This window comes from Ipomoea triloba, chromosome 13, assembly GCF_003576645.1.
Source record: "Ipomoea triloba cultivar NCNSP0323 chromosome 13, ASM357664v1".
Classification (NCBI taxonomy): domain Eukaryota; kingdom Viridiplantae; phylum Streptophyta; class Magnoliopsida; order Solanales; family Convolvulaceae; genus Ipomoea; species Ipomoea triloba.
Genome location: NC_044928.1, coordinates 18209286 through 18236907, shown reverse-complemented (window position 1 = coordinate 18236907; position 27622 = coordinate 18209286). Strand labels below are relative to the sequence as shown.

General features: G+C 32.1%; 1 protein-coding gene across 2 annotated transcripts; it reads right to left on the bottom strand.

Moving 5' to 3' along the window:
* Positions 1-846: 846 nt before the first annotated feature.
* Positions 847-4217, bottom strand: LOC116002392 (type I inositol polyphosphate 5-phosphatase 2). Of its 2 annotated transcripts, XM_031242519.1 has the most exons (9): positions 3905-4217; positions 3702-3801; positions 3426-3606; positions 3227-3331; positions 2264-3101; positions 1976-2169; positions 1631-1888; positions 1275-1493; positions 847-1189 (listed from the first exon to the last, which is right to left on the bottom strand). In XM_031242519.1, exons 1-8 carry the CDS (start codon positions 3938-3940, stop codon positions 1292-1294), a joined length of 1914 nt encoding a protein of 637 aa, XP_031098379.1. In that variant the 5' UTR covers positions 3941-4217; the 3' UTR covers positions 847-1189; positions 1275-1291. The 2 variants fall into 2 exon arrangements, with proteins under 2 accessions (XP_031098379.1, XP_031098380.1); XM_031242520.1 differs by lacking the exon at positions 3702-3801 and having other exon boundaries at positions 3227-3606; positions 3905-4216.
* Positions 4218-27622: the final 23405 nt, after the last annotated feature.

Here is a 27622-nt window from a genome sequence, read left to right as displayed (position 1 = left end):
ACGTCAACATTGTTATTGTCATATTATATATTTTATAAAATAATAACTACTCAAAATGCTATTAATAAGAATCAAATTATTATGAAATGTAGCCATTTAAACAAAATATCATAACTTTATAAGGCATGTATATATCATAGCGAGGATGACATGATAGTAGGTGAATGATATGTTGATGATGACGAGATAGAGTGTATGATATTACAATAAGAACTTATGAATGATATATAACAAGATAGTGGAATGGCAACACAATTGATGTTAGATGGTTCTAATCAAACATACAAGATTTGATGTCAATTTTCGAATCAAAATCTAATCAATAATATTTTCATATATGTACCAACACAATTGAGGCCACATGGAATTTTTATTAACCATACAAAATTTTATATCAATTTTTTATTCAAATTAATGCTTATACTTTACAAATTTAAATCAACCCAATCCACTTTGGGTTAAGCATATGAATTCAAAAACCAATTGCGTTTCAATTAATATTTATTTTATAATTTCGTTCTCAAGTGTATTTTTATGCTTGTCTAGGGAGAAGCGAATTCTTAAGTAAATTGAATGATAGCTCATTATAATTCTCTAACTTTTGAATTACACTTGATTTACAAAGTACTTCTCTAAATGATCTTGATCGAGACTTGCTGTGTTTTTCTTTGTATTTTTTTTAAAAGTAAAACATATTTATTTTGTTGTTGGGGTTGAAAATTTTGTATATAAAAAGTAATAATATACTTGTATTACTTTTTTGCCTTGGACCCACGGTTGATTGATTAGTAGTGTCTAAAATGGCATATAAAAGGCATTATGTGTGGATAAAGTTAGTCAAGAATGGACACCAAGGGAAAGAAGCATTACCCATAACTGTAAAAGAAAAAGAACCACACTTCCATACACAGTTAGTACTAATTTACAGTATTACAGACATCTTTTTATCCATCTTTTCTCTGATACACTCCAAAAGGAGGAGCATGACAAAATTTAATGAATTTATGGTCCCTCTTTTGCCTCACAAACTTTTATAGATTCCAAAAAAAAAAAAAACAATAAAAAAATATTGCAAACTATTGGACTAGGTTTGATTTAACCAAAAGTTGGAGCATTATCCCAGTCAAACAACCTTAATCCAATCTAGTTCAGATCTGCAAAAAGATAACTCAGCAAACCTGGTAATCATCTGCAAATTAAAAGACAAAAAACATAAGTATTTCAGACATGAAGTTCTTGATAGGTGATTCTGAGATTATGTTTTGAAGCTTCACCTATAGCATTATATATGTTAAATCTGATCAAGAAGCAAAATATCAGGATGTATGGCTGCAGCTTTGACGTTGAGGGCGCGTTGGAGCTTTCGTTGGTTAAAGATTTCGACTTCGACTGTGAACATAGAACTCACAGGTCTATGGTCTGATAATCTTATGTCTGCCCTTTTGTAAAACAGCTGTTTTATGCCTTTCCCCAACCATAATATTCGATCACACCTGCAACATTAATTTTTTTTTTAATACTACTGACTCTATTACATTGCAGTATCATATATATCAAAAACCTTTGATGTTTATCTGAAGTTTTGTAACATCCTTAATCTCTGCAAACCTAACAAACATTAATGGCTTACCATGCTGGGGATCTCTTCTTCTCCCCTTCTCGCGGGATTTCCCCGATGTATCTGTCAGAGTTGAACTCATATTTGTAAGTTGGTGCAAAGTTGATGGCTCCTTCTTTCCAGCCCTCGAAAACATGCCCACTTCTGAGCTCCTTGCTCAGCTGATCGTGATCGAGGAGTTCGTCCCACTGCTTTCGAGAAACGAGCTTTCTCACTTCACTATCTGCCAGGCTGATTCTGTAGTTCAGATCTCCAAACCAGAATATCTGACTGTGTTTTGAAATGAAACAACCAGGTCATATGTTATGTTGTGAACAAAAACTTGCATTCTAGGATTGATCAAACGCGTTTACTTACTCGTGAGAGGGGATCGTTAGAGGATTATCAGCAGCTTCTGCATCGAACACGGATGAGAAACTCGTTCGCCTTAGAATTTCGTTCACATCGGCGTTTCTCCTATGCTCAGCTCCATCCTTCTGCCCAGATGTCAAATGGGAGCAAACAAAGCATAGCTGTGATTGGAAAACAGACATGCTCACTGAAACAGATCCCTGCAATTACACTCTTCTGTTAATCTAAGGTTTAACTTTCCTTTAAAAAAAAAAACACAACAAAATCCTTAAAGAATTAATAATTAAGGAATACCTTATTCCCCATGTATCCCATCAATCCAACTCCAACAGGAGAGACTTTCAGGTTGTTTATGTGCCTTCTTAGCCTTCTTCGTACCCAAACCGAAACATAAATCCCAACCATCTGCTTACTCACAATACGAACATACTTGGGATGTGATTTCTTTACAACCTTAACAGGAAAAGTTTCTTTGTGGACCTCTGGGAATTCCATGAAAGAGTCTCCCTCCTCATCAGAGAACTCATCAGAGCTGCTGTCAGAAAGAAAATCAACTTCTTCTACAGGATGATCTTGTTGAAGTTGTAATTGAGGTTTAGGCATCCACATCAATCCCAAGTTTCCAGAGCTACGGTGGCCTCGTTTTAGCCCCCCACCGACTAATCCACGAGCCCCGAAGCACTGAGAATTGTCCACACTTTCGAACCCAAACCGGGCAGAGCTGCTCAGGACCCTTCGAAGCTTGAAGCTCGACGAAAGAGCTTGTGTCACTGCAGCAGCATCCAGGGGGCGTTCGGGCCAATCCAATCGAACCTCGCTGCCAATCCCATAAACTCTCTTCAAGCTGAGATTCATTGGTGCTGGGGCACTAGCAGAGATGCAAGTAGGGTCTATCGACTCGTCTGACATGGCGTCCAAGACGGGAGCATCAATTGCATCGGCTATAATATCAGAAGCAGAAGAAGTCCGGAGCACGGGCGATGGAGGAGCGCTGTAGCTCTTGACCTTAGGGTCTTCAGGCTCAGAAGTCTTGTTCAGTGTTCTGCGAATTATGGCTTCCCATTTCTGAATTGGCCTTCTGTTCTCAGCTCCCAGCACATTCCCAGCACTCAGAGGCACCACCTCTTGGAACCTGCATAACCATAAATCAACACATATAAACCTCAAACATCATATGACAGCAACATTATTGTCGGTGGAGACCAGTAAAGACCAAGTCCAGCACCACTTGACTAAGGGATTGTCTCATAAACTCACCCTAGGATATAAACATCTGCAGCTTCTTGCATACAAATCCAGTCATCAATCTCGAGATCATCACTCGGGACCCTCCCAGCAACGTTCCACGTGCCCACCGTGACTCTGCACAATCCAAGAATTAGGCCTCCCTCGTCGAAAACCATTAAAATTCAAGAAGAAACTAATCCCAAAACACAAATATTAAATCCTCCCAAACCTCACATCTTTTGTGTTTATGTACTGAACACGCAGAGTTTCAGATTTCCCTCTCCGGTGCCTCAGCGAATATTCCGTGGAAGGTTTCCCACAAGTTTGGTCTGAGAAGCAGTCAGAAGGCTTCTCCTCCCCTCCACCATGGCCATGATCTTCATGCACCCTCTCGTCTTTCACAGAGCAAGCTGCAGATTATACATACAAAAGGAAAGAAAATCAAGAAAACTTTACTTCCATAGCAGACAGAGAGAGAGAGAGATGAATGAAAATTGTTGCATACCATCATCTTCACTCTCAGTGTCAACCTCATCTTCACTAAAATCATACACCTTAGGCTGTATGTTAAGCCATTTCTTCATCACAATGGATGGCCAGAAGGCCTGCAAGCAATTCAAAGAAATTGCAGCCTTTGAATCAATCCTAAACAGACACAAACTATACTATACGTAGGTTACAGTACTAAAAGAACAGAAATTTACAAACCTCAGAGCGCTTGGCTCTTCTGCCTCTCCTATGCATAGGGTCAAAGAAAACACAAAGTTTGTAGCTAAACGTTTGAAAGAATGGGTTCCAAGAATGGCAGCAAGTTAAGTGTTAGAAAGGCATAAAAATTGGGAGTGTTTTGGGGGGTTAAATATGCAGACAGTCATTGTGGGAACCAGGAAAACAGGTTGTCCATGGGTAGGCAAAGGAAGATTCTTAGTAAAACACCAAATGGAAAGGACACAAAAAGTAATGGCCAAGCTTAACAGACATCCACTGCCTTCAACTTGCACTCAAAAATAAAAAAGACTTCAATATAATGGACCAACATCTTTTTTAATATAATAATAATTTTAAGTAAAACCCAAGAAAGAAGCATATAATGTGATAGAAATTTGGAATGTCATTATCGGATTAACAAATCTTTAGTAGTTTAATGAAACTTGGTGGGTCAACACTGACGCCAATTGACATCATTTAGTTAGGAAAGATCGTCTTACAATTAAAATAAGAGCATGCAAATCAGATACTTTTGGGCATGATTGAGACAAAAGACAAAATCCAATAACCGTACTGTTCAGATTATCCAATACTCGGTGTTTTAAGGATCTAGTGTAGGCTAATTTTTTATTTCTTTATTTAAGGCTGGATCCAGCAAGATCAGTATCCACTAAATATATGGCTTATTATTATCATCATTATTATTATTATTGGAAAATAACAGTTTTTTGTCAATATTTTATTTTTTAAATAAAAAATAGTAATTTCAGCCCTCAGTTATTGATATGAGTATTATCCACCCTCCGATCTTCACCAAGATGGCAATCTTTTGTCTTTGTTTTTTGTTTTTTTTTTCCTCTCAGAAAATAATAATTTTGATGGTTTTGGTTCCTCAACCTATTAACAAAGACTTTAATAGTTTATAATTGTAAATTACAATTTTGTCCCTATATTGTCTAATAATAAGCTTTAAACCTCTCATTAGAATACAATTAGTGATTTTTCTATTTGCATTGGTGAGGGATCAAAACAACCGCCTTATAAAATAAAATACAAATAGAGGACTACTAATGTTGGCATCAACAATTATGGACCGAAGTCACTATTTCATATTAATTAATAAAATGAAAAAAATATTATTACTTCCCTAATAATAACAACAACAATAACAATAATAATAACAACAGAGGCTTGTCCCATTCAGTGATTCTTGAAATTCACCCCATCCCATTTTCGTTAGAACTAACAATAAGATTTTCCATTCGTAGAGATGAAAATTTCTTTCCAATCTCGCAAGGATCTTTGATACCTACTCTAATGGGAACAGGATGGGGTGTTATATCCATTACTTGTAAGGCACAGGGATGGAAACAGGGATACATACCCCTCCCCGCGTCGTCCCATTCTTGGTACATTAATTTAAAGAAATTATAAAAGAAACAATAACAATGACACAAAGTAAAAAAAGTAAGATTTAAGTGGTTCAACAATGTGCTTATGTCCACGGGAGTGAAGCTATTCTTTATTAATTGCTATGGTGATGATTCAACATCTAGAGTTACAAGCGTCATATTTATATGTAACTCTAAATATGTACAAGTACAAAAATATCCATGTACTGTGTGTCCGACCCAATTCGCTCCACTCATATTCCTTATATGAGACATAACAAATATATATATATATATATATATATATATATATATATATATATATATATATATATATATATACCTTGGCGAATATGCCCCTTAGGAGAAAAGACATATCTCACATATACCCATGGTCATGGTAATATAATCATGCTCATCTAGCATTTGGAAATACTCAACAAGTCCAATTATACTCATCTAGCATTTGGAAATACTCAACAAGTCCAATCAATGTTTGAACTTGTAAGTGGTAATTGCCTTTATCAACATGTCTGCTCCATACTCATTGGTATGAATATTCTACAAAAAAATCTCACCAGAAGAAACCAACTCTCTAACTTTATAAAACTTTACATCAATATGCTTGGTTATGGCATGATATACTTAAATTTTAACTACAAAGATGACACTCTGACTATCACAATGTAACTAAACTTCACCTTGCTCAATACCAAATTCCTTAGTCAAACTTGAAAGTCAGAAAGCTTCTCTAGCTGTCTCAATCACAGCCATGTATTATGCCTCAATTTTAGACAAAGCTACAATAGACTGAACTAATGACCTCCAACAAACAAGACCACCACCAAGAGTAAAGACATATCCCATTGTAGAATGTCCATTATCCATATCACCAGCATAATCAAAATCAACATATCCCATGAGTACAAGCTCACACTATTGACTCCCAAATACAAGACCATGCCCTATAGTGCCTCTAAATTACTAGAGAATCTACTTAACTGCGACTCACTGCTGGTTCCCAGATCTGGACATGTACTTACTAACTTGGCTAACAATATGAGCCAAATCATGTTGAGTATAAACCATTGCATACATTAAGCAGAAAATTGCATTGTCATAATGAACTTTTGCCATATATTCAATCTCACTAATTGTTTGGGGATACTAATGACTAGATTAGAGCTTAAAATGATTAGCCACTAGAGTGCTAACTAATTTAGACTTAACCATCTCAAACTTTTCAAGGACTTTCTCAATATAACTTTGCTGAGTTGGCAACAACCTCCTTGAACCTCTATCCTTGCGAATTTCCATGACAAGAATTTTATGTACAACTCTTAAGTCTTTCATATCAAATTCCTAACTCAACAAAGCTTTCAATGTAGTAATATCATTCATACTCTTAATAGTACTCAACGTATCATCCACATACAGTAAGTGAAAAATAAATGAACCATCACCAAAGCTCTTAACATATACACAACAATCATACTCACAACGTGTATAGCCAATTTGAATAATGTAAAAGTTGAACTCCTTGTACCACTACCGTAGAACTTGTTTCAACCCATATAATGAACTCTTAAGCCTATAAACCAGATGTTAACCTTCGTGTTTAACAAACCCTTTAGGTTGCTTCATAAAAATTTGCTAATCTAGATCACTATGTATTAAAGCAGTCTTCAATTCACATCAATTTGCTCCAAATGCAAATTCCAAATAGCTACCAAAGCAAGTAGACGTGATAGAAGTATGTCTAACAATAGGAGATAAAATCTCATCGATCATAATCTATCCCTTTTTGTTGAGATCGCAACTAACCGAGCCTTGAATCTTTTCCTTGTTTTTTTTTTAATGATATTGGTGGCTTCTTCCTATAGACCCAATTGCACCCTATAACCTTCTTATCTTGAGGAAGTTGAACTAGATCCCAAGTATGATTTTTATGTAAATTAAAGACTCCATATCCTCAATCATACCAGCCATCCGTTTATCTTTCTCTTAGTTAAAAATAGCCTATTGAAGAAGGTAGTAGTAGTTGTAGTTGTAGTTTAATTTAAACTTACCCATCTCAAACTTTTCTTTTGTTATTTATCTTTCTCTTCATATTTTTCTTTTGTTATTTTTCCAGTATCAACCGGTTTAATTGGTTTAGAACTTTACTAAAAACCAATTGAAAAATAATGTTACTAAAAATCAGAGGTTACCTAAAGTCCTATGAAAAAATTAATAAAGAATTGAAATATTATTATTAAAAATAAATAAAGAATTGAAATATTACCACTACCACTACCACTACTACTACCACTACCACTACCACTACCACTACCACTACTACTAGTACTACCACTACCACCACTACCACTACAACTACCACTACCACTACCACTACCACCACTACCACTACCACTACCAGTACCAGTACCACTACCACTACCACTACCACCACTACAACTACCACTACCACTACCACTACTACCACTACCACTACCACTACCACTACTACCACTACCACTACCACTACTATTATTATTATATAAGTGAAAATCCTTATTACTCCCTAGTCGACTCCTCAATGCTCGTAGTCAAGAGTTGGGGCGGCTGGTGATGGAATATTCAATGAGTCTACACTTTTAATTTCTCCCTAGTCCTCAATGCACGTAGTCAAGAGTTGGGGCGGCTGGTGATGGAATATTCAATGAGTCTGCACTTTTATTACTCCCTAGTTGACTACTACTACTACTACTACTATTATTATATAAGTGAAAATCCTTATTACTCCCTAGTCGACTCCTCAATGCTCGTAGTCAAGAGTTGGGGCGGCTGGTGATGGAATATTCAATGAGTCTTCACTTTTTTTACTCCCTAGTTGACTCTTTTGTACTCGCAGCTCAAGAGTAGGGGGGGGGGCTGTTTTTTTTTTTTTTTTTGTCCAACAGGAGTAGGGGGCTAGTGATAGGATAATTTTACAAGATGCACCAAACCCGAAGAACACCAAGAGCCACTTAACGGCCTCATACACACTTAAAGAGGAAACTATAGTATTTACTTCACCCCACTAAAGAATAAGCAATTATAAAAGGACCAGACACTTAATGTAGCCTCCGTCATTACTATTGATCCCGTTACACCGAGCAAAGAGACGTTGTACATAGCAATATAAACAATAGACCTTGTAGCATGCAGGGGGCACTCAATACTTTGTACTCAGAATTATTAAACAATTATACTTAGCGTGTTACTCTTTCCATAATATATTCTCCTATATCATTTATACTGTCACCGAGTCTAGAATCCAAGCATCTAACAACTGACCATCTCAATGATACTCTGATAACAATTTGTTGAGATTAACAAGAAACAAGAAACAATAACAATGGTAAAAAGTAAAGAAGGTAAGATTACATTGTTCAACAATGTGTCTACATCCAAGGGAGTGAAGCTATTTTATTCTTTATTAATTGTGATGGTGATGATCCAACATCTAAGGTTACAGCTTTCAAAAAAAAAACATCTAAGGTTACAAGTATCATATTTATATGCAACCCTAAACAATCAAGTACAAAAATGCCCATGTACTATGAGTCCGGCCCAATTTGTTCCACGCTCTTATTCCTTATATATGAGACATACTCAATATACATACATACATATTGTTGAAGTAATGAAAAATTAAAAAACTTAATACTGGATTAATATTTGAACTTGGTAGTCTAACTTAATAATTTAATATTTAATTTTTTGATTAAATTTTAAAAATTATACTAAACTACTAGTTTGACTATATGGTTACTTAAATTCTTTCTCCACGGATAGGGAGTATATATACTCCTCGTCCTTTCCTTCCCCGTCTCGTTGCCACTCATACCCGTTAGATTCGTTTGCAAACCATCTCTAATAACCTATATGGTATATTAGGTTTGTTTTCATCAGTCCGAGAACATTAGACAAATGAAGTTAAGGGTAGATTGAATCTCAACATATATAGGCTAAGTAATATAAACTCAGAATTCAAATAAATAAATGAGAACACAATTTGGGTCGTCGTTGGACACGGAGTTGAAGAAAATTTGACCACAGAATTATATTAAACAATATAATAGATATATAAGGCAAGTGGTTTGTTTAGCTGTGGTGATGAATGAGATAAACATGGATTGAGACAGGCAGAAATTAAAGTGGAAAAAGTCAGCACCCACCATCCAATTGGCAGAGGTTTGGCTAAGCAAGCGCGCATTTAGTCATGACTTCATAGCTCCAAGACAAGACAACCCGACCACAAATTGTGTGACTTCATTCATCAAAACAATGTTCAATTATAGATATCATAATAGTAATCAAGATGATTGTTTATGCTAAATGGGTAATTAAATATAGTTGTGTGGCTCATCAACAAAGTTCATAATTGAAATTGCTGCAGAGTAATAGGTTGGGCGGCGTTGGTACATGAATAAATAAATAAGCATACTTGCTATCCATGCAAGGCACACACTCACACACGTATTATTTAAATCCATGAGGTTGAATTTAATTTGGAAATCAACGAAAACATAAAATATAATGAATTCGAGATTTGTGTCAAACACTTTGTGCTCAAATGATACATCTGTAATTTTTTTTGGTAAATTCACTGGGTCTTTCTCCGTTTATTTAATGGTCCGGTTCTACGTGCGCTCGCTCCAAGAGGTACGGGAGCTGGTCCAAGGGGAATCATCACATCTATGGCTTTCTTTGAGGGAATGTAACAAGATCGAATTTCGGTGGAGGGGTATTGACTTTTTAGGCTACATCAATGAGAAAGTATAGAACAGAAACTACATTTAATAAAATCAATAGTACTAAAAAAAAAAAAAAAATACAAGATTGTTTTTTTGGTACATAGGAAATATAAACAAAAGGTCAAAGAAAACAATTATATTCATCATGAGCTAATCTAACAAAACTTTTCCCTAGCTGCATCCAATAAGAATTGTTGTTTGGCCCTATTTAATTTGTTGGGTGATCAAGAAAATACGAAAATATGCGAGAACTTGAATAAGAGCCGAGGGAAAAAAATTAAAAGAAAATAAGAGATATTTCATGTTCTATTCACATCTCTCTAGCTCAACTAGTTTAGGTGATTATCATGATGTGTATATTAGGATTAAATTCTTACTTACTAATGAGATGGTTAAGAATTGTTTCATGCTACTTTTTGGAATTGTATGAATTGAAAACTTGGTACTAAATAAGTTAGGATTGACTAATTGGGAATGAAACATCAAACTTTTTGAATTATTGAACATGGGTAAAAGATACTTAATTTCAGAGCTCAATCACATCATATTTCGTGAAATAATTGGGATTAGATACACCATGCTCATCAATGATTTTTAAGAGTTTTTTATGAGGCCAGGTTAAGGTGAAAAGGAGAAAAATAGGAGAGAGAAGAAATGAGGTCTTTGTAAAGTGGAGAGTTCTTTTCTTAGAGAGTGAGTCTCACTATATTTAAAAAATAAAAAATAAAAAATAAAAATCAATGCATGTTAGTGCGAAACGCATGCACCAATCACGCGCACTCGGCCCATAGTTGTAACACCCCAATTTTCACATCTTGGATTTATTACAAAATCCTTAAAATATAATACATTGCGGAAGCGTCTAACCAGCAGAAAACTGGGTGTTACCGCCACGCTTAGGTATCTTTCCTATACCCAAACGCTAAGGCTAAACTTACAACCTCAAATAACCATATCAATATCCAGATATGTACATATGTAAATAATCCCTCAGGGTGTCTATTCTAGGATAGAGTAATCTTCAACCTCGACTCCCATCCTATTTAGAGCTCATCGGCCACAGGGCCCACGCTAGACTGCATCTAATAAATGACACAATGAAGTGTAGTTAGCGCGACGGCTAAGTAAGGAAATCCATCGTCACTCGAAAGTAAACAAAGGTTTCGAAAACAGCAACAATAATAAGTAAAGAAAGATAAACGTTACCCAACAGTCACAGTCTACTTGCAATCACTCTAACAGCAAGCAATTCCACATTATATAAGTAATTCCGGCACATAACATAGCTATTAATTCACACGTGAGAAACACAACACCCACACTACTGTTCGAGACACCCGACAGTTAGTTCTCACAACTTCACTCAGCGAATAGACTTCGCTCTGCAGTATGAATCAATCATACAAAATCTCACACATCACTCAGCGAATAGACTTCGTTCTGCAGTATGAATCAATCATACAAAATCTCACACATCACTCAGCGAATAGACTTCGCTCTGCAGTATGAATTAATCATACAAAATCTCACACATCACTCAGCGAATAGACTTCGCTCTGCTGTATGAATCAATCATACAAAACCTCACATGTTCACTCAGCGAATAGACTTCGCTCTGCAGTATGGATTAATCGTACAGACCCCTCACCATTTCACTCAGCGAAGAAACTTCGCTCTGCAGTACCGATTAATCATACAGACTCCCTCACATTCATTATTATTACACGACTCCGTAACCATTATACTTCCTCAAGTATATTTCCCCAAAACACACACCTTGGTTAGTGTTAGTTCTATCACAGAAATTCAAGTATAGGAGCCACATTAATTTTCAAAGTACAAATATTTTTCCAAGTTAATATAATGCACGAAAATAATATTTTGTCAAAATTTTTTCTAACCATCCTTTTTCAGAAAATTTCAGCTTGGCGCAGTCCGAAATATTGAGTCGGTAAAAATAGTTCCCGAACTCTTTTTCACTTGAAATTTTTATGGTAGAACCCCAACTTATAGTACTTGATGTCCATAAAAAGTTTTGGTCATATAGGTCCACGAATTAACACAGAAAATTACCTTTTTGCCCTTGGTCCGAAATTTTCTTCTCACTGGACCAGTTTTGGAAAAATGTGTGAAAACCATACTTATACTACTCCGATCCTTATGAAATTTTATATGTAGGTTCTACACTTGTTGAACTACATATCTACAAAAAAATGGAGTCAAAATACCTTACCAATTTTTCCCAATAATTTTCGAAAGTTACTGCTGGAAACTAGCGTAATCTTTATCCAATATTTTCACAAGTATAGGTTTATATGGGCACAAATACGACCTATACAAGCATAAAATAGCTATAATATGTATATTAGAATTTACCAAATCAAGGTAAGGATTTTTGAAGCCAATTTATAGATCTATAACATAACACATAATTAACACATAAAAATTCCTAATCATATAATTTCCTAGCAATTGTCTATATTCAAGTGATTGAACCGACTTGAGGGATTCCTTACCTTTGTAGAAACCTTTAAACCGTACTTAGTTGATGGTGCCTTCCTTGGGTTCCTTCACCAAAGATCCTAGTAAAACACCATAATATAATGTTTCCATAAATCTTAAGTTCAAGCTTAAGTCTTAGAAGGGATTGATCCGAACAAAACCGAAGTTCTTACCTATAGTAGAGCTCTTGGAGTTGAAGAAATGCCTAAGGAGTTCTTGGATCACAATGGAAGACTAAACTAAAATAATTCTCTTCTTCTTCCCCTAAGTGTATAATTCGAAAATGAGAGTGGAAGAGTGAGAGAGATGATCATGTGCTTAGTGTAGATTTAGTTCTTGAAGATCAAGTAACAAGTGCAACTAGGCCATACCTCATAAATGTCACATTTAATGCCCAATCTTAGTCTAGATTTGCCTCCATACCTCATTAATGCCACATTAAATGATCAATCTTAGTCTAGATTTGCTTGCCACATGTCAACACCCTAAGGAGTCCTTAAGAAGATCACAACTTAATTGGCCAGTTTATGCTTAAATCAGATGAATGTTCGGAGGATTATAACTTAATTCGGGAAAATTCTAATACCAAAATTACCCTAAAAATATTCCCGTCGCAAATCACCAATTTTGGAAATTTTTCGGTATCTCGCGAAATATAGGTACAGAGTCCGTAACAATTTATCCCTTACAGTCCGTTTAAAAATTTTCTTGAACTAACTAGAAGTTCAAGCTTAATCGTATGATACTTAATAATCCAAATTCTAGAAAATTTGAACTGAATCTATATCCTTAAAATTTTCTCGGTTCGTGACCGGTACGTAGATCGCAGCTTATTAATAACGAGTCTCAAAAAAAATCCTTCTGAAGTACCGAGAGATCATCTTGAAAAAAAATATTTTCGAACCTTAACTTTGTCGGAAAAACCGAGGGGTTACAATAGTTGGCGACCACCCTCTTTTGTTTATTTTATATTTAATTTTTCTTTGTTTTTTCTTCTAACAAAAATCCCAGCAGTGATACAGTATTGGGATTGCTCTTAGCACTCAAGTAATTGCATTCAAAATTTAAAAACTTTTAAAAATTAACAAAAGATCATAGTTGGTTCCATTTTAATTCTTGACTATTTTATTTTTCTCACTTTTTGCTCCGTTTAGAAATCTGAAAAATGTTTTCTAGAAAATGATTTTTAGAAAATGAGTCATTATTTTATGAAAAATAATTTAATTTTCTAATGTTTGGTTGAAGGTCATAAAACTATCTTTTTCTGTTTGACTGAAAGTTAAATAAATTTTTTTGTTTGGTTCATCTTTTCTGAAAATGAACATATTATTTGTTATATAATAATAATAATATAAATAATAATAAAATAATAATAATAATAATAATAGCAACAACAATAATAACAACAACAATAACAACGACAACAGTAATAATAACAATAACAATAACAATAATAATAATAATAATAATAATAAGTGGTGGTGGTGGTGACGGCGGCGGTAATAATAATCCAGAAACTAGCTTGAAAAGATATGAGAAAGAAGATAAATACGAAAAAATGTCATCCGACTAAAAATATGTTAGGGCATCGGCTGGGTTGGCCGAGTTGAGCCCCTGCTCGATTCGAGACGTGGCGTTGTGGCTTACCATGGAGGGATGTGGTTAAATGGTTAATACTCACATACTTATCACCAATTGGTTTTAAGTAGAATATGACAACCAAATAGCTAAAGAATTTTGAGAATTAAGCATAGTGCAGCGCTGAGATCTATCAAAATCTAAGAAGACGTTTTTTGCCAAATTGGGCCTCCATCAAAATCTAGGAAGGCATTTTTCGTCAAATTGGGCCTTTTTTTCGTTGATTAGAATTAATATTTTCCTTTGACTTTATTTTCCTTGATTAATACCTAAACACGGGAAAATCTAAAAATTGACTTCTAGAAATCATTTTTCCGGATTTCCAAACGGACCCTTAATTATTGACTTAAAAATTGATTGAATTTAGTACTTGACTATGAAAACTTATCCCTAACTTGACGCTAGTCCACTACCAAATTTGATATAGAGTAATGCTACACACCCTCTATATATTTTTCTTCATAAGATTTCCTCTTAACATGCACTATCTTATTAGATTATTTAGTATTTGACTATACGTGGTTAGGGTTAACCACTTTATGGCACCCATGGAATATAAGAAACATTAAGAGGGAAACAAAATATTTTCCTTCGATATAATATTACTATTTGAAAGATTAAAAGTGACAAGAAATAAAGTATCAAATATAATTGCTTTTGATTTAAATAAATAAAAATATTTAATGTAATAGTTGAGGAATTAAAACTTGGATTAACTCTTGGGAAAAGGTTAACACATACACTCTATTAATAGATTACAATGGTCCATTTTCAAAGTGTATTGTGGATGCACACGCATTACCACCAAATGGTAATGCAGATATTATATTGGACCACCTAGTAGGCCAGTACTATAGGTTGGGGAAGGGGTGGAGGACACGAAGGTATATATAAATTTATGAAAATATGAGAGTTGTATCGATCATGAATATGGAGGGGTCAGGAGTGTAAATTCTAGCCATGAAAACAAGAAAGTGGTAAAAGATTTGCTTTGTCCCTATAGGAGCGTAGGTGTAAAGGAAGGATTAAAGATGAAATATAATGGCAGTGGCATGATTTTGTGCCTCGTACAAGATAAGGTAGAAACTATTTTTTTTTTTTTTCAAATAAAAGTGAAACTCTAGAATTTACAGTTTTTAGGGTGTGTTTGGAAACTAGAAAATAATTTTTCTTAGTTTTTAGTGTTTGGATGTGTCTGAAAAATCAAGTCAATGGAAAATAAATGAGACTGTTTTGGAGAAAATGACTTCCGTCGAAATTTGGTGGAATGACTTTTCACAGACCTTCCAACAATCACAACCAGGCACAACCTTCTGCCAAAATCACAACCTCCGCGAAAATACGTATGATTTTCGACGGAAACCAAATGTTTTTTAATTTTTTTTTAATAAATAACATTATTTTTAAATATTGTTATGTTCTAATAAAAAAATTAAAATGTTTAATTATACAATTCTACTCATTTTCAAGAAAATGAACCAAACACACCAAGACATTTTTCCATAATGCAGCCAAATACAAAAAATAAAACTATTTTATGGAAAGTGACTCATTTTTTAAAAATCATTTTCCTGATTTCAAACACCCTTAGTCTACGTTGAATCAAAGATAAACATATCATTAAAAAAAAATCAAATAAGCTCTCTAAATTCGATAGTGCAACTCAACCTCTAATTTTTTTTAAAATCAATTTAATATATTCCCTCAACTGGAAAAATGTAATTGAGTCCAAATAGTAGCAAATAATTAACCAATTACCACCAATGTAACTTCTGTGATGGATCCCAAATGTACATATTTTTATAAAATTTTAAACTGTTTAATTTTAAAGACATCATAGATGTCTAACATAAGGTCTAGATCATACCTTGTGAAAGTCTATATCTAGACCTTTGTCCTTTATATTGAAAAATTACCATAAAATGAAATTTAAAGTGGTTCTCTTTAGGCAATATTTTGAGTGGGGTCCGCTTTTGATTTGAGCAAGTTAACAAAGACCCTGTTTGGTAAATGGTTGTTAGCTGATTGGGTTAGAAGGTATTATTAATTGATAATATTAGCTGATTGTAGAAAAGTGTTTGGTAAATTAGCTGTTAGTTGATAGTTGTTTGATATAATTTCTTTTATCAAAAGACTAATTGAAAAGACTGCTTTGAGTAGCCTTTTGAAATTTAGTATTTTGGAGTTACAAAAAACTTATCAATCAAACACTTATATTGATTTTTTAACCAAGTCAAACAACTAATAATGGTCAAATAGGCCAAAATTGACTGATAGGCCAATTATTTACCAAACAGGGCCAAAATATATTTAGATTCTCCTAATTTTAGATTTAGGAATTAAGAGTTTCATTAGAGTTTTTATTATTTTATTATTCTTTTATGTAGGTAAGTATTGCATAAGTTCCGATCCTTAAGTTAAACAAATAGTGCAATTAAACACTCTAACTGGAAAGTCCCATCAAGACCCCTTAAACAACGCAAATTATATTGTGGACCATATTCATTGTTGATACTGCAATTGTGTTGAACAGATACTGCAATTGTGTTGAATAGATATAGTAGTTGTGCTGAAAAGAAACTGCAACTGCGCAGAACAGAGGTCATTCGTCCATTCAACACAACTGCAGTATCAGTTCAACACAACTGTGGTATCCGTTCAACACAACTGTAGTTTCAGACCAATGAAACGGCCTTTGTTTCGTGCAACTGCAGTTACCTTTCAACACAACTGAAGTATCCGTTCGACACAACTGCAGTATCAGTTCAACACAACTGTAGTATCAGTCATGATCCATGGTTCAGAATGTATCGTGGACCATGGTCCACAGTATAACGATTGCTTAAACAATCAAAAAGTGAAATTTAATCCTATTAACTTATTTGGTATTGACTAAGTTTTGATCACATGTACATCTGTTCAACTGTGGTGATAACTTGGCCTATGAATTAGAAAATATTTGTATAACAATTTTTTTTTTAAAGAAATTTTGAAAAGCAAAAGAAATTGAAGCACACTTGTAACCCCTCGGTTTTTTCCGACAAAGTTAGGGTTCGAAAAATATTTTTTTTAGGCTATAATATTTATGAGGTGATCTCTCGGTACTTCAGAAGGATTTTTATAAGTGAGACTAGTTATTAACAAGCTGCGATCTACGTACCGGTCACGAACCGTAAAATATTAAAGGATGCTTATACAGTTCGAATTTTCCTAAAGATTAGATTATTAAGTATGATACGATTAAGCCTGAACTTCTAGTTAGTTCAAGTGAAAATTTAAACGAACTGTAAGGGTAAAATTGTTACGGACCTTGTACCTATATTTCGCGAGATATCGAAAAATTCCCAATTTTAGTGGTTATCGACGGGATTATTTTTAGGATAATTTTGGTGTTAGAATTTTCTCGAATTAAGTTATAATCCTCCGAACTTTCATCTGATTTAACCCCAAACTGGCCAAGTAAATATTTGTTCTTCAAGAGCTACCATAGGGAGTTGACATGTGGCACTCCTATTTACCACATGGTTAGTGCATTAATGGCATGTCATAGGAAGTATGGGAATGTTGCACTTGTTCCTTAATCTTCAAGCAAGACTCACCATCATCCCCTCTCTCCTACTCCTAAGTTCGAAAATCATAAGGGAAAAAGGAAAAAGAAAGAAAAGCTTAGTCTTCCACTTTGTGATCAAGAACTCCTAAGCATCTCTTCAACTCAAGTGCTCTAGTGTAGGTAAGACTTTGGTTTTGTTCGGTTAAATCCTTCCTAGAACTTAAATGTAAACAAAAGGTGCAGGAAAATGTTGTTATTATGGTGTTTGTTTTTAGGATCTTTGGTGAAGGGCTCGAAAGAGGAGATCATCAACTCTTACGGTTTTAAAATTCTTCTAAAGAGGTAAGGAATCCCTTAAGTTGGTTTAGTCACTTGAAGGTGATCAAATGCTAGTAAATTATGTGACTAGGAATTTTATGTGAAAATTATGTGTTAAGTTTATGGATCTACAAGTTGGCTCAAAGAAACTACACTTTAATGTTTAGTAATTTTTGGAATGCATGTTCATAGTTAATTTATGCATGTATATGTTGTGTTTATGTCCATATAGGCTTATACTTGTGAAAATATTGAAAAAAAATCAAGATAGTCTCTGGCAGTAACTTCCGAGATTTATTGGGAAAAAGTGGTTAGGTATTTTGATCCTATTTTTTTTAGACATGTAGTTCTATAAGTGTAGAACCTGCATATAAAATTTCATAATTATCGGAGTAGTATAAGTATGGTTTTCGAATTTTTTCCAAAACTGGTCCAGAGAGAAAAATTCTGGACAGCACACTGCCAAGGGCAAAAATGGAATTTTCTGTGTTTATTCGCGGATCAAAATGACCAAAACTTTTTATGGACATCAAGTACTATAAGTTGGGGTTCTACCATAAAAATTTCAAGTGAAAAAGAGTTCGGGAACTATTTTTACCGGCTCAATCTTTCGGACTGCGCCAAGCTGAAATTTTCTGAAAAGGAATGGTTAGAAACAAGTTTGACCAAAAATTTGGATGGACGCGGCCTTGGACGCGTGTCCATCGACGCCCAGAGTTACGGCGTCACGGCCGAGAGGCCGGACGCGGGCACGGACGCGCGTCCGCTGCGCGTCCGTGGCGCCCAGTTTTTCGGCGTCATTTGCCGAACCAGCGGACGCAGCTCGGACGCACGCGTCCGCTGCTGCGGATAACCGCGAATTTTCGCGACACGATTTCGTTTTCGACTCGTTTCCGACTCGTTTTTAACCGAACCTTCCACCGATGTTTTTAATCCCGAGTGTTATGATGTTTGGAAGGCCTACGGGCAACCGGGTAAATTTTTGAAAGCTCGAATATTATTTTTGTGCATTACATTTCTTAACTTGGGGAAAAATTGCGTTTTAAGAAATAATGTGACTCTCGTTACTTGGATTTTCATGGTGGAAAATCATTGACCAATATGTGAATGTTGGAAACAAAATTGAGCAAGTATGATAATTTTGAGTCGTCATGTGAATAGTGAGATGTCTTTGTATGATTAATTCATACTGCAGAGCGAAGTCTATTCGCTGAGAGAATAGTGAGATGTCTTTGTATGATTAATTCATACTGCAGAGCGAAGTCTATTCGCTGAGAGAATAGTGAGATAGATGTCTTTGTATGATTAATTCATACTGCAGAGCGAAGTCTATTCGCTGAGAGAATAGTGAGATGTCTTTGTATGATTGAGTCATACTGCAGAGCGAAGTCTATTCGCTGAGAGAATAGTGAGATGTCTTTGTATGATTGAGTCATACTGCAGAGCGAAGTCTATTCGCTGAGATAATTAGTGAGATGTTTTTGTATGATTAATTCATACTGCAGAGCGAAGTCTATTCGCTGAGAGGAAAAAGGAGTTATGAAATTATTGAGTGTTTTTAATAATTATAAAATCTAGTTACTCCGTAACTAGATCGCAGAATAAAAGGTCGTAAGTCCTGATCAGTAAAGCATGTGTTGTGAGACTCCCCTTTGAATTAAAGGATGAATTCTTTGAAATGGTAGTGTTATGTGCTGATGTCACTTATATACCATATGGTGTTGCTTCGTTGTTAATATGATTGCAGGTAGAATGCAACCGTTGGGTAAAGCTTACATTTTCTGAATATTATGTTGTTTTCGAAACCTTTGTTTACTTTCGAGTGACAATGGATTTCCTTACTTAGCCGTCGTGCTAACTACACTTCGATGTGTTTACAGATGTTGTCTAGTATGGGCTCCTGAAGCCCGATGAGTTCTGAATAGGATGGAAGTCGAGGTTGAGGACTACCCTATAATAGAATAGACACCCTGGAAGAATTATTTCCATACGTACATATTTGTATGTTGACATGGTTATTTGAGGTTGTAAGTTTAGCCTTAGCGTTTGGGTATAGGAGAGATACCTAAGCGTGGCGGTAACACCCAGTTTTTTGCTAGTTAGACGCTTCCGCAATGTATTGTATTATTAGGGATTTTGTAATAAATCCAAGTGGTGAAAATTGGGGTGTTACAACACTTGCATGCGATAGTCTCAAGAATCTTAATCCGTGCGATAAATTGAATGTAGGATAGTTGCTTGTCACTTAATTATGTTAGAAATAATAATATTTAGTACTAAAAATTTAATACCAATTTGAAATAATATAATTAAACTGTTACTTATAATATAAATTATAATATATATATGTGAAGTTTTGATACTATTTAGGGTAAATAATTGTTAATAATGATAAATATTTACTCCCTCTATCTTATTTTGCTTGTCATATTTAATATTTATTGGTCAAATCAACTATTTCTTTTTTGCTTATTTTCTTTATTAGTTTTTAATTATTTTAAAATTTTAACTTTTTATGCTTTATAGTACTTTTGATGTAGTTTCTAAATATATAAATATTATATACTAATACTAAACTTAATGTTATGAAAAATTAAATTCAAAATAATTTCAGTCAAGTCTCATTAACCGAACCAGATATATAAAATGGGACGGATGGAGTAATACTTATAACTGAAATTGTGATACTTACAAAGTGTAATTCTAATGTAAATATTATAATACTTATATGTGAAATGTTATTTATGAAAGAAATTGTAATACTTATTATAGAAAATTTAATACCAATTTGAATTAAAAATAAATTGTTATTTATAATAGATATTGTAATACTTATGTACGAGTATAAAATTTTGATACTATTTAGGGTAAAATTTATTGTTACTAATAATAAGTATTGTGATAATTGTAATTGAAATTGGGATACTTACAAAGTGTGCCTTCATTGAACATATCATCTAGTTGTCTACAATCCGAGCTGTCTCACACAATTTTTTGTCAAAGAAATTAAAAGGTAACAAAAAAAAAAAAAACAGGGTGTAGCTTATTTTAAAGCTTATAGCTTATTTTAAGCAACAAATAAACTATAAGCTTTGTTTGGTAAAATATGAAGGCTTAGAATAATAGCTTATTTTGAAATGATACCTCAAGTATTATTTCAAAATAAACTCCAGACTTTTAAATTTTTTTCTTTTTTAATCTTTATTAATTTAAAAAGATGACACTATCTATCGTTCATTAAGTAAAATCTTAATGTATTAGTATCCTTTTTATGTGCTTTTTTACACTTATTAGTTAATTTAATAATTAATTTTATGAAACACTTTAATTTCAATTTGTTAGCTTATTAGCTATGTTATCAAATAGGGTCACTAATGTTTCAGCTTTCATCTAATTTTCAACTAGACGTGTCAAACAAAGCACATATGAAGAGTGTTCTATATGGCATCACAAGAAGGTAGCATGGTTGCCCTCGCCTAATCTGTGATGAACGGAGGTCATGATAGTCATCGTCCCAGAGTCCAAATCTATACTATACATAAAAGCAATATCCTCCTCTAAAATTTTTCCACCCAAACGTAGAGGCATTTTAGTAATATAGTAATTAGTATGGTCTAGAATAATATTAACTATAATTGGTTATAATTCATTATTAGTAATTATGGTATTTATTATTATGAATGAATGATAGAATAAGAATAATATTAATTATAATTGGTAATGGTAATAAATCGTTATTAGTAATATGGTAATGGTGATTATGGTAATTATTATGATAAAATTTATTTTTATTATGATAGAATAATAGAATAATATAGAATATAGAATAATATTAATTGTAATTGTAATATAGAATGATAGAATAAGAATAATATTAATATGATAGAATTTATTTATTATGATAGAATAATAATAATTATAAGTGATAGAATAATATTAATTATAATATATATATATATATATATATATATATGTTCAAATGTGGCCGCGCCTTCCCGTGCGGTCGGTGCAATTCACACCACTCAATGATAGAAAATGCACCACTCAATGTTACAAAATGCACCACAATGAAAATACATAAAAACACCATAAAACACACCACATACCCAAATAATGCACCATAACTCCCCTGCCCCTAATGGTGCATTTGCTAACACTGTGTGGTGTATATTTACATACCTAGTGGTGTGTTTTTTTATGATACGTACCTAATGATTCACATTTGTGTGGTGTATTTTCTAACATTGAGTGGTGTATATTTGTATACATAGTGCTGTGGCCGCACTGACCGCACGTTAAGGGGCAGCCACACCTGATCATGACCCTATATATATATATATATATATAATAGAAGTGCCTGGAAACCTTTTCATGGCCAAATCCAAGGGCATTTTTGTAATCTCAATCATTTTGACAAATTTATGGGAAAAATAATAATAATAATGATAATAATAATAATAATAATAATAATAATAATAATCTATATCTATACTATATATAAAAATAATATTCTCCTCCCAAATTTTCCCGCCCAAACTTAATGGTATTTTAGTAAAATCATTTATTTTATTCATTTATTAATTTATTAATTAATTATCCATATATATTTATTCATAAAATCAGTCAATTGCTAAGAACATACCAATCTCACTCATCTATAATATTATTATGGTAATATGGTAATATTGTTAATATTAATTGGTGATATATTGGTAATATATATATAAACAGAAGTATCTGGACAATTTTTCCTATCCAAACAGGAGAATTTTGTAAAATTAAACTCAAAATTATTTTAGTAAAATCATTGATTTTATTAATCAACCATATATATTTTCATACAATTAGCAATCAATTATTATTACAATTAAAATTAATTACACTTTCCTTTGAGAAGACCCTTTGTTTCACAATTTTTGTGCTATATATATCACCATATATTACAGGACAAGCCTAGCTGAATTTATCATTGCATATGACCTGGAGTCTCTAAAAAACAATTACTCCATAGGAATGAGAAAAATGAGATTTGAAGGGGAAGGAGCTCATAAGCAGAGTTATGTCACATGTGTTATCATTGTTGAGGGTGATGTGTTTTTTCTTCGTATCAATTCTAGACCAGTAACTAATATTATGAGCGTTATGTGGTGGGTTTTTAGGTTTATTAGAACTATTGTTGGCATTGAAGATCGTGATCCCCACAAGTGGCTGGAATCAAAATGGAGATGCCTAAAGGTAATACTCTTGTGTTTGAAAATGAAGGGTTTGGTGATACATTTTTATTTGTGATGCCTAAAGTGATATGTATTGCCATCTTTAGGTGCAGTGGGATGAAACTTCAACAATTCCAAAGGCCTGATCGGGTTTCACCTTGAAAAACAGAGCCAACTCTTTCTCCTTTTGCACTAAATCCACTAATTTGTACCAAGTTTTTCCCCCAAAATTTAGAGGCATTTATTATAAATTAATTTCTCTTAAATAATCATACTTTACTATGTGTATGTTTATGTTTATTGGTTATAATGTTATTTATAAACAAGAAAATTGCAAACTTTATTTGCAAAATTATGATCAAATAATGATTATACTCTCCAATTATCCAGTATAATAATAATAATAATAATAATAATAATAATAATAATAATAATAATANAATATTAAAGGTAAATTAAAAAAGGAACGAAAATAAAAAATGAAACGGAAATATTTCAATAATAATATTCTACATCATCAATTAAAAATGGAACGAAAATTAGGTAAATATTACTACGTAATTCTTTTCATTTTTCCTAGATAAGGTTGCCTAATATTAATATACACATAATAATCGGCACTAATAATTAAAAAAAAAAAAACAGAAGAACTGCTTGAGACGTCTGTTTTTTTTTTTTAAATTTTATTATTATTATTATTATTTAATTATTTTAATTAAAATTATTTAACAAATTTATTTTAAAATTAGTAACCGCCATGCTATCACAATTGTAGGTAAACATGTCAATTTAGAAATTTTTTTAAAAAAAAACATGTCAATTTGTACTTAATTGCATGAGTTTATGTAGTTCAAGGATCCAATTGCATTCTTTTTGAGTTTGATGACCTAATTGCAGTTTGTGTGTAGTTCAGTGACTTATTTGACCCTTATTCCAATAAAAAATGATATTACTAATTGATTTAAAATATAAAAAGATCGTAATCTATACTCTATACTATATATAAAAGTAAAATCCTCATATTTAATTCCCCGCCCAAACTTTTGTAGTCAACTAATTAAATATTTTATTGGTCAAATAATTAATAAAGCTTATTTGTTAAGAAAAAGTAAAATAGAAATTAACTAATATCTATTAATTGATAATATGTATACTCACGTATCAACACTATTAATAAAAGTAAAATCATTTATCGAAAAAATAAAAGGATATTACTAATTGATTGAAAATTATTTAAAAACTTTAATAATTAATTATACTTTCCTTTTGAAACTCTAAGTTATTTAAACTTTAAAAAAAATTAATTGAACATGGGTTGTTTGATTTTTATAATAATCAAAATTAATTCATTCAAATATGGAGGAGAAAGATAAAACTAAATGCAATATGGTAAAAATGAATATACTTAAAGTATAAAAGTATAATTACACATATATTAGTCTAATTGACTAATAATAATTGCCTAATAATTATTATGGTAATTAAGCTAAGCATTGGTCGTTGAATTTATTTTTATAATAATTATAATTAATTTATTTCTTATTTTCTCATATTTATTTTAGTAATAATATAATTATATAAGTCATATTACTTATAGATCTTTTTTAAAGATAATTTTAAACAAATAAGTGATATATTATTCAATCAATTGAGTAATACTTTTGTACTAATCTTATAATTAAATAAATGTACACGTTCAATATTAGAAGTTTTTATAATTTCATCTTTATTTTTATTATCTCAATATATAATAAAAAAATTTATCACGCACGGTTAATAGGATAATTATTTGTTCTAATTAAAGATAGGAAAACATCAGAAAACATAATTGATCAAATCAATTTCATCAATTGCGCTATATAATATTCGATGTTATAATATATATAATTGTATATTGATCCAAATATTCTTTAAATATTATAACAAATCCATTCCGTGCAACGCACGGGCGAAAATACTAGTAATAATAATAATAATAATCTATATCTATACTTACTATATATAAAAGCATTATCTCCTCTTGAATTTTCCCGCCCAAATGTAGGGGTATTTTAGTAATATGGTAATAATAATAATAATAATATTAAATGTTAATAATATTAATTATTATTATAGAATAATATTAATGATAGAATAATATTAATTATAATCGGTTATAATAGGTTATTAGTTATTATGGTAATTATTATGATAGAATAATATTAATGAGATAAGAATGTGGTTTTGGTTGTTACAATTTTTTGTAATATTTATCCAAATGTACTCATATTCTGGCTAAGATACAAAAATTATGAATGTCAATCATATTTATTAAATTATATATGCTAATAATATCTAATAATTGTAATTGGCAAGTCCAATGTAAAATAATCAAATATTAATTATATTTTATTTTCAAATCATTTCCAACCAATTCTCAAATGGTAATAACCTACTAACACGAATTGTTTGCTTACATAATATTATTTTATTAAATTAATTTGTTCATTAAACCGTAACAAATACTAGCATACTAATGTCACTTATACACGATAATGTACGTGCAATAAAATTGGTAATATTTATATATACACGAAAATTATCTTCAAAAAAAAATATATACACGAAGATCACGTCCATAAAGTCATCATTTATTAGTAGAAAATTAAATCAATAATATGATATATTATTGGAATTGAAAATTAAAGGGAAAATGACACTTTTTCCACCTATGTTATGTGCTTATAGCACTTTTACCCCCTGTGTTATTAAAGTGGCAGTTTTCCCCCCTGAAATGTTAAATTGACATTGTTACCCTTAAAAATAATTATTTCATTTATTTTTTTCTCCAACAAATTATTACTTATAAGTATGGATGATCACGATTCGATTCGAACCTAACCAAACACTGTAGCAATCATACCGAAATAGTATGGACGGTTCTGGTTACGATCCATAACCGAAAAAATAAAATTAAATAATTGTTGAACCGTGAACTGGAACTTAACCACAGTCATATATAGTAAAAATGATCAAACACTTATTTTGATAAATCGGTACGGTTCGGTTCCAATTTCGATTTTGAACTGCCAATCAAAACTTATTTATTTATTTTTATAATTTTATTTCTAATTTAAAAATAGTCTAAATTCAAAAATTATTTTATTTTATTTTTTCGGTTCTGAATCGTAACCGTAACCGTCTATACTATTTAAGTTCAATTGCTACAGTGTTTGATTAGGTTCGTATCAAACTGTGATCTTCCATACATATTAGTAATAATTGGTTGGAGAATAAAAATAAATGAAATGGTTATTTTTAAGGGCAAAAATGTCAATTAATATTACAAGGGAGAAAACTACCACTTTTAAAATAACTGAGGGGGAAAATCTGCCACTTTAATAACACAGGGGGAAAAAGTGTTATAAGCACATAACATAGGGAGAAAAAATGCCATTTTCCCAAAATTAAATCAATAATATAACATATTATTGGAATTGAAAATTACAAAATAATATCTATTAATTATAAATTAATTTGTTCATTAAATCGTAACAAATATTTTCAATCATATTATATTATATATATGCTATCAAAAAATACACGAATTACGAATTTTGGCTGATATACAAAAATTATGAATGTCAATCATATATTATATATATGCTAATATATTACGAATGTCAATCATAATAATAATAATAATAATAATAATAATAATAATAATAATAATAATGATAATATAACTCCTATGCATATTTGTGCCTTAATTGGCACCTAATTGATAGAAAATGAAAAAAGAAACAAAAATCACTAATTGACTATAAATAAAAAAAGATCCCTAATTGATTGAAAATGAAAAAGAAAACAGAAATTAATCATTAATACTAGAAAATGAAAATTGAAAAAGGGAATGAGAATTACTAATTGCTTGCAAAAAAAAAAAAAAAAAAAAAAAAAAAAAAAAAANAAAAAAAAAAAAAAAAAAAAAAAAAAAGAAAAAAGATCCCTACGCCATGCCTATAAAATGATAGGATCAAACTTGGGTTTGTCTTCCCCCCGTACACTACTTAAGATATTCAAAAATTGGATCCTCTCTTTAAGGTTTTTCCAAGAATGGTGGTTGTCGTCATTCCCGGTCATGATCGTCATCGCCATTAACATTTTCATTGGTCTGTATTCTCTCTTGGTTTTCTTCCTAATTTCTAAGTTTCCCACATGTATGCATATGTTTATTAGCACGTATTCCGTGTGCACGAACATGTATGCATATGCTTAAAGATGGGTCCTTTTTTTGTTTTTAAGTCATTTTTATGTGATTTATTTTTGCATATACGTGATGATCT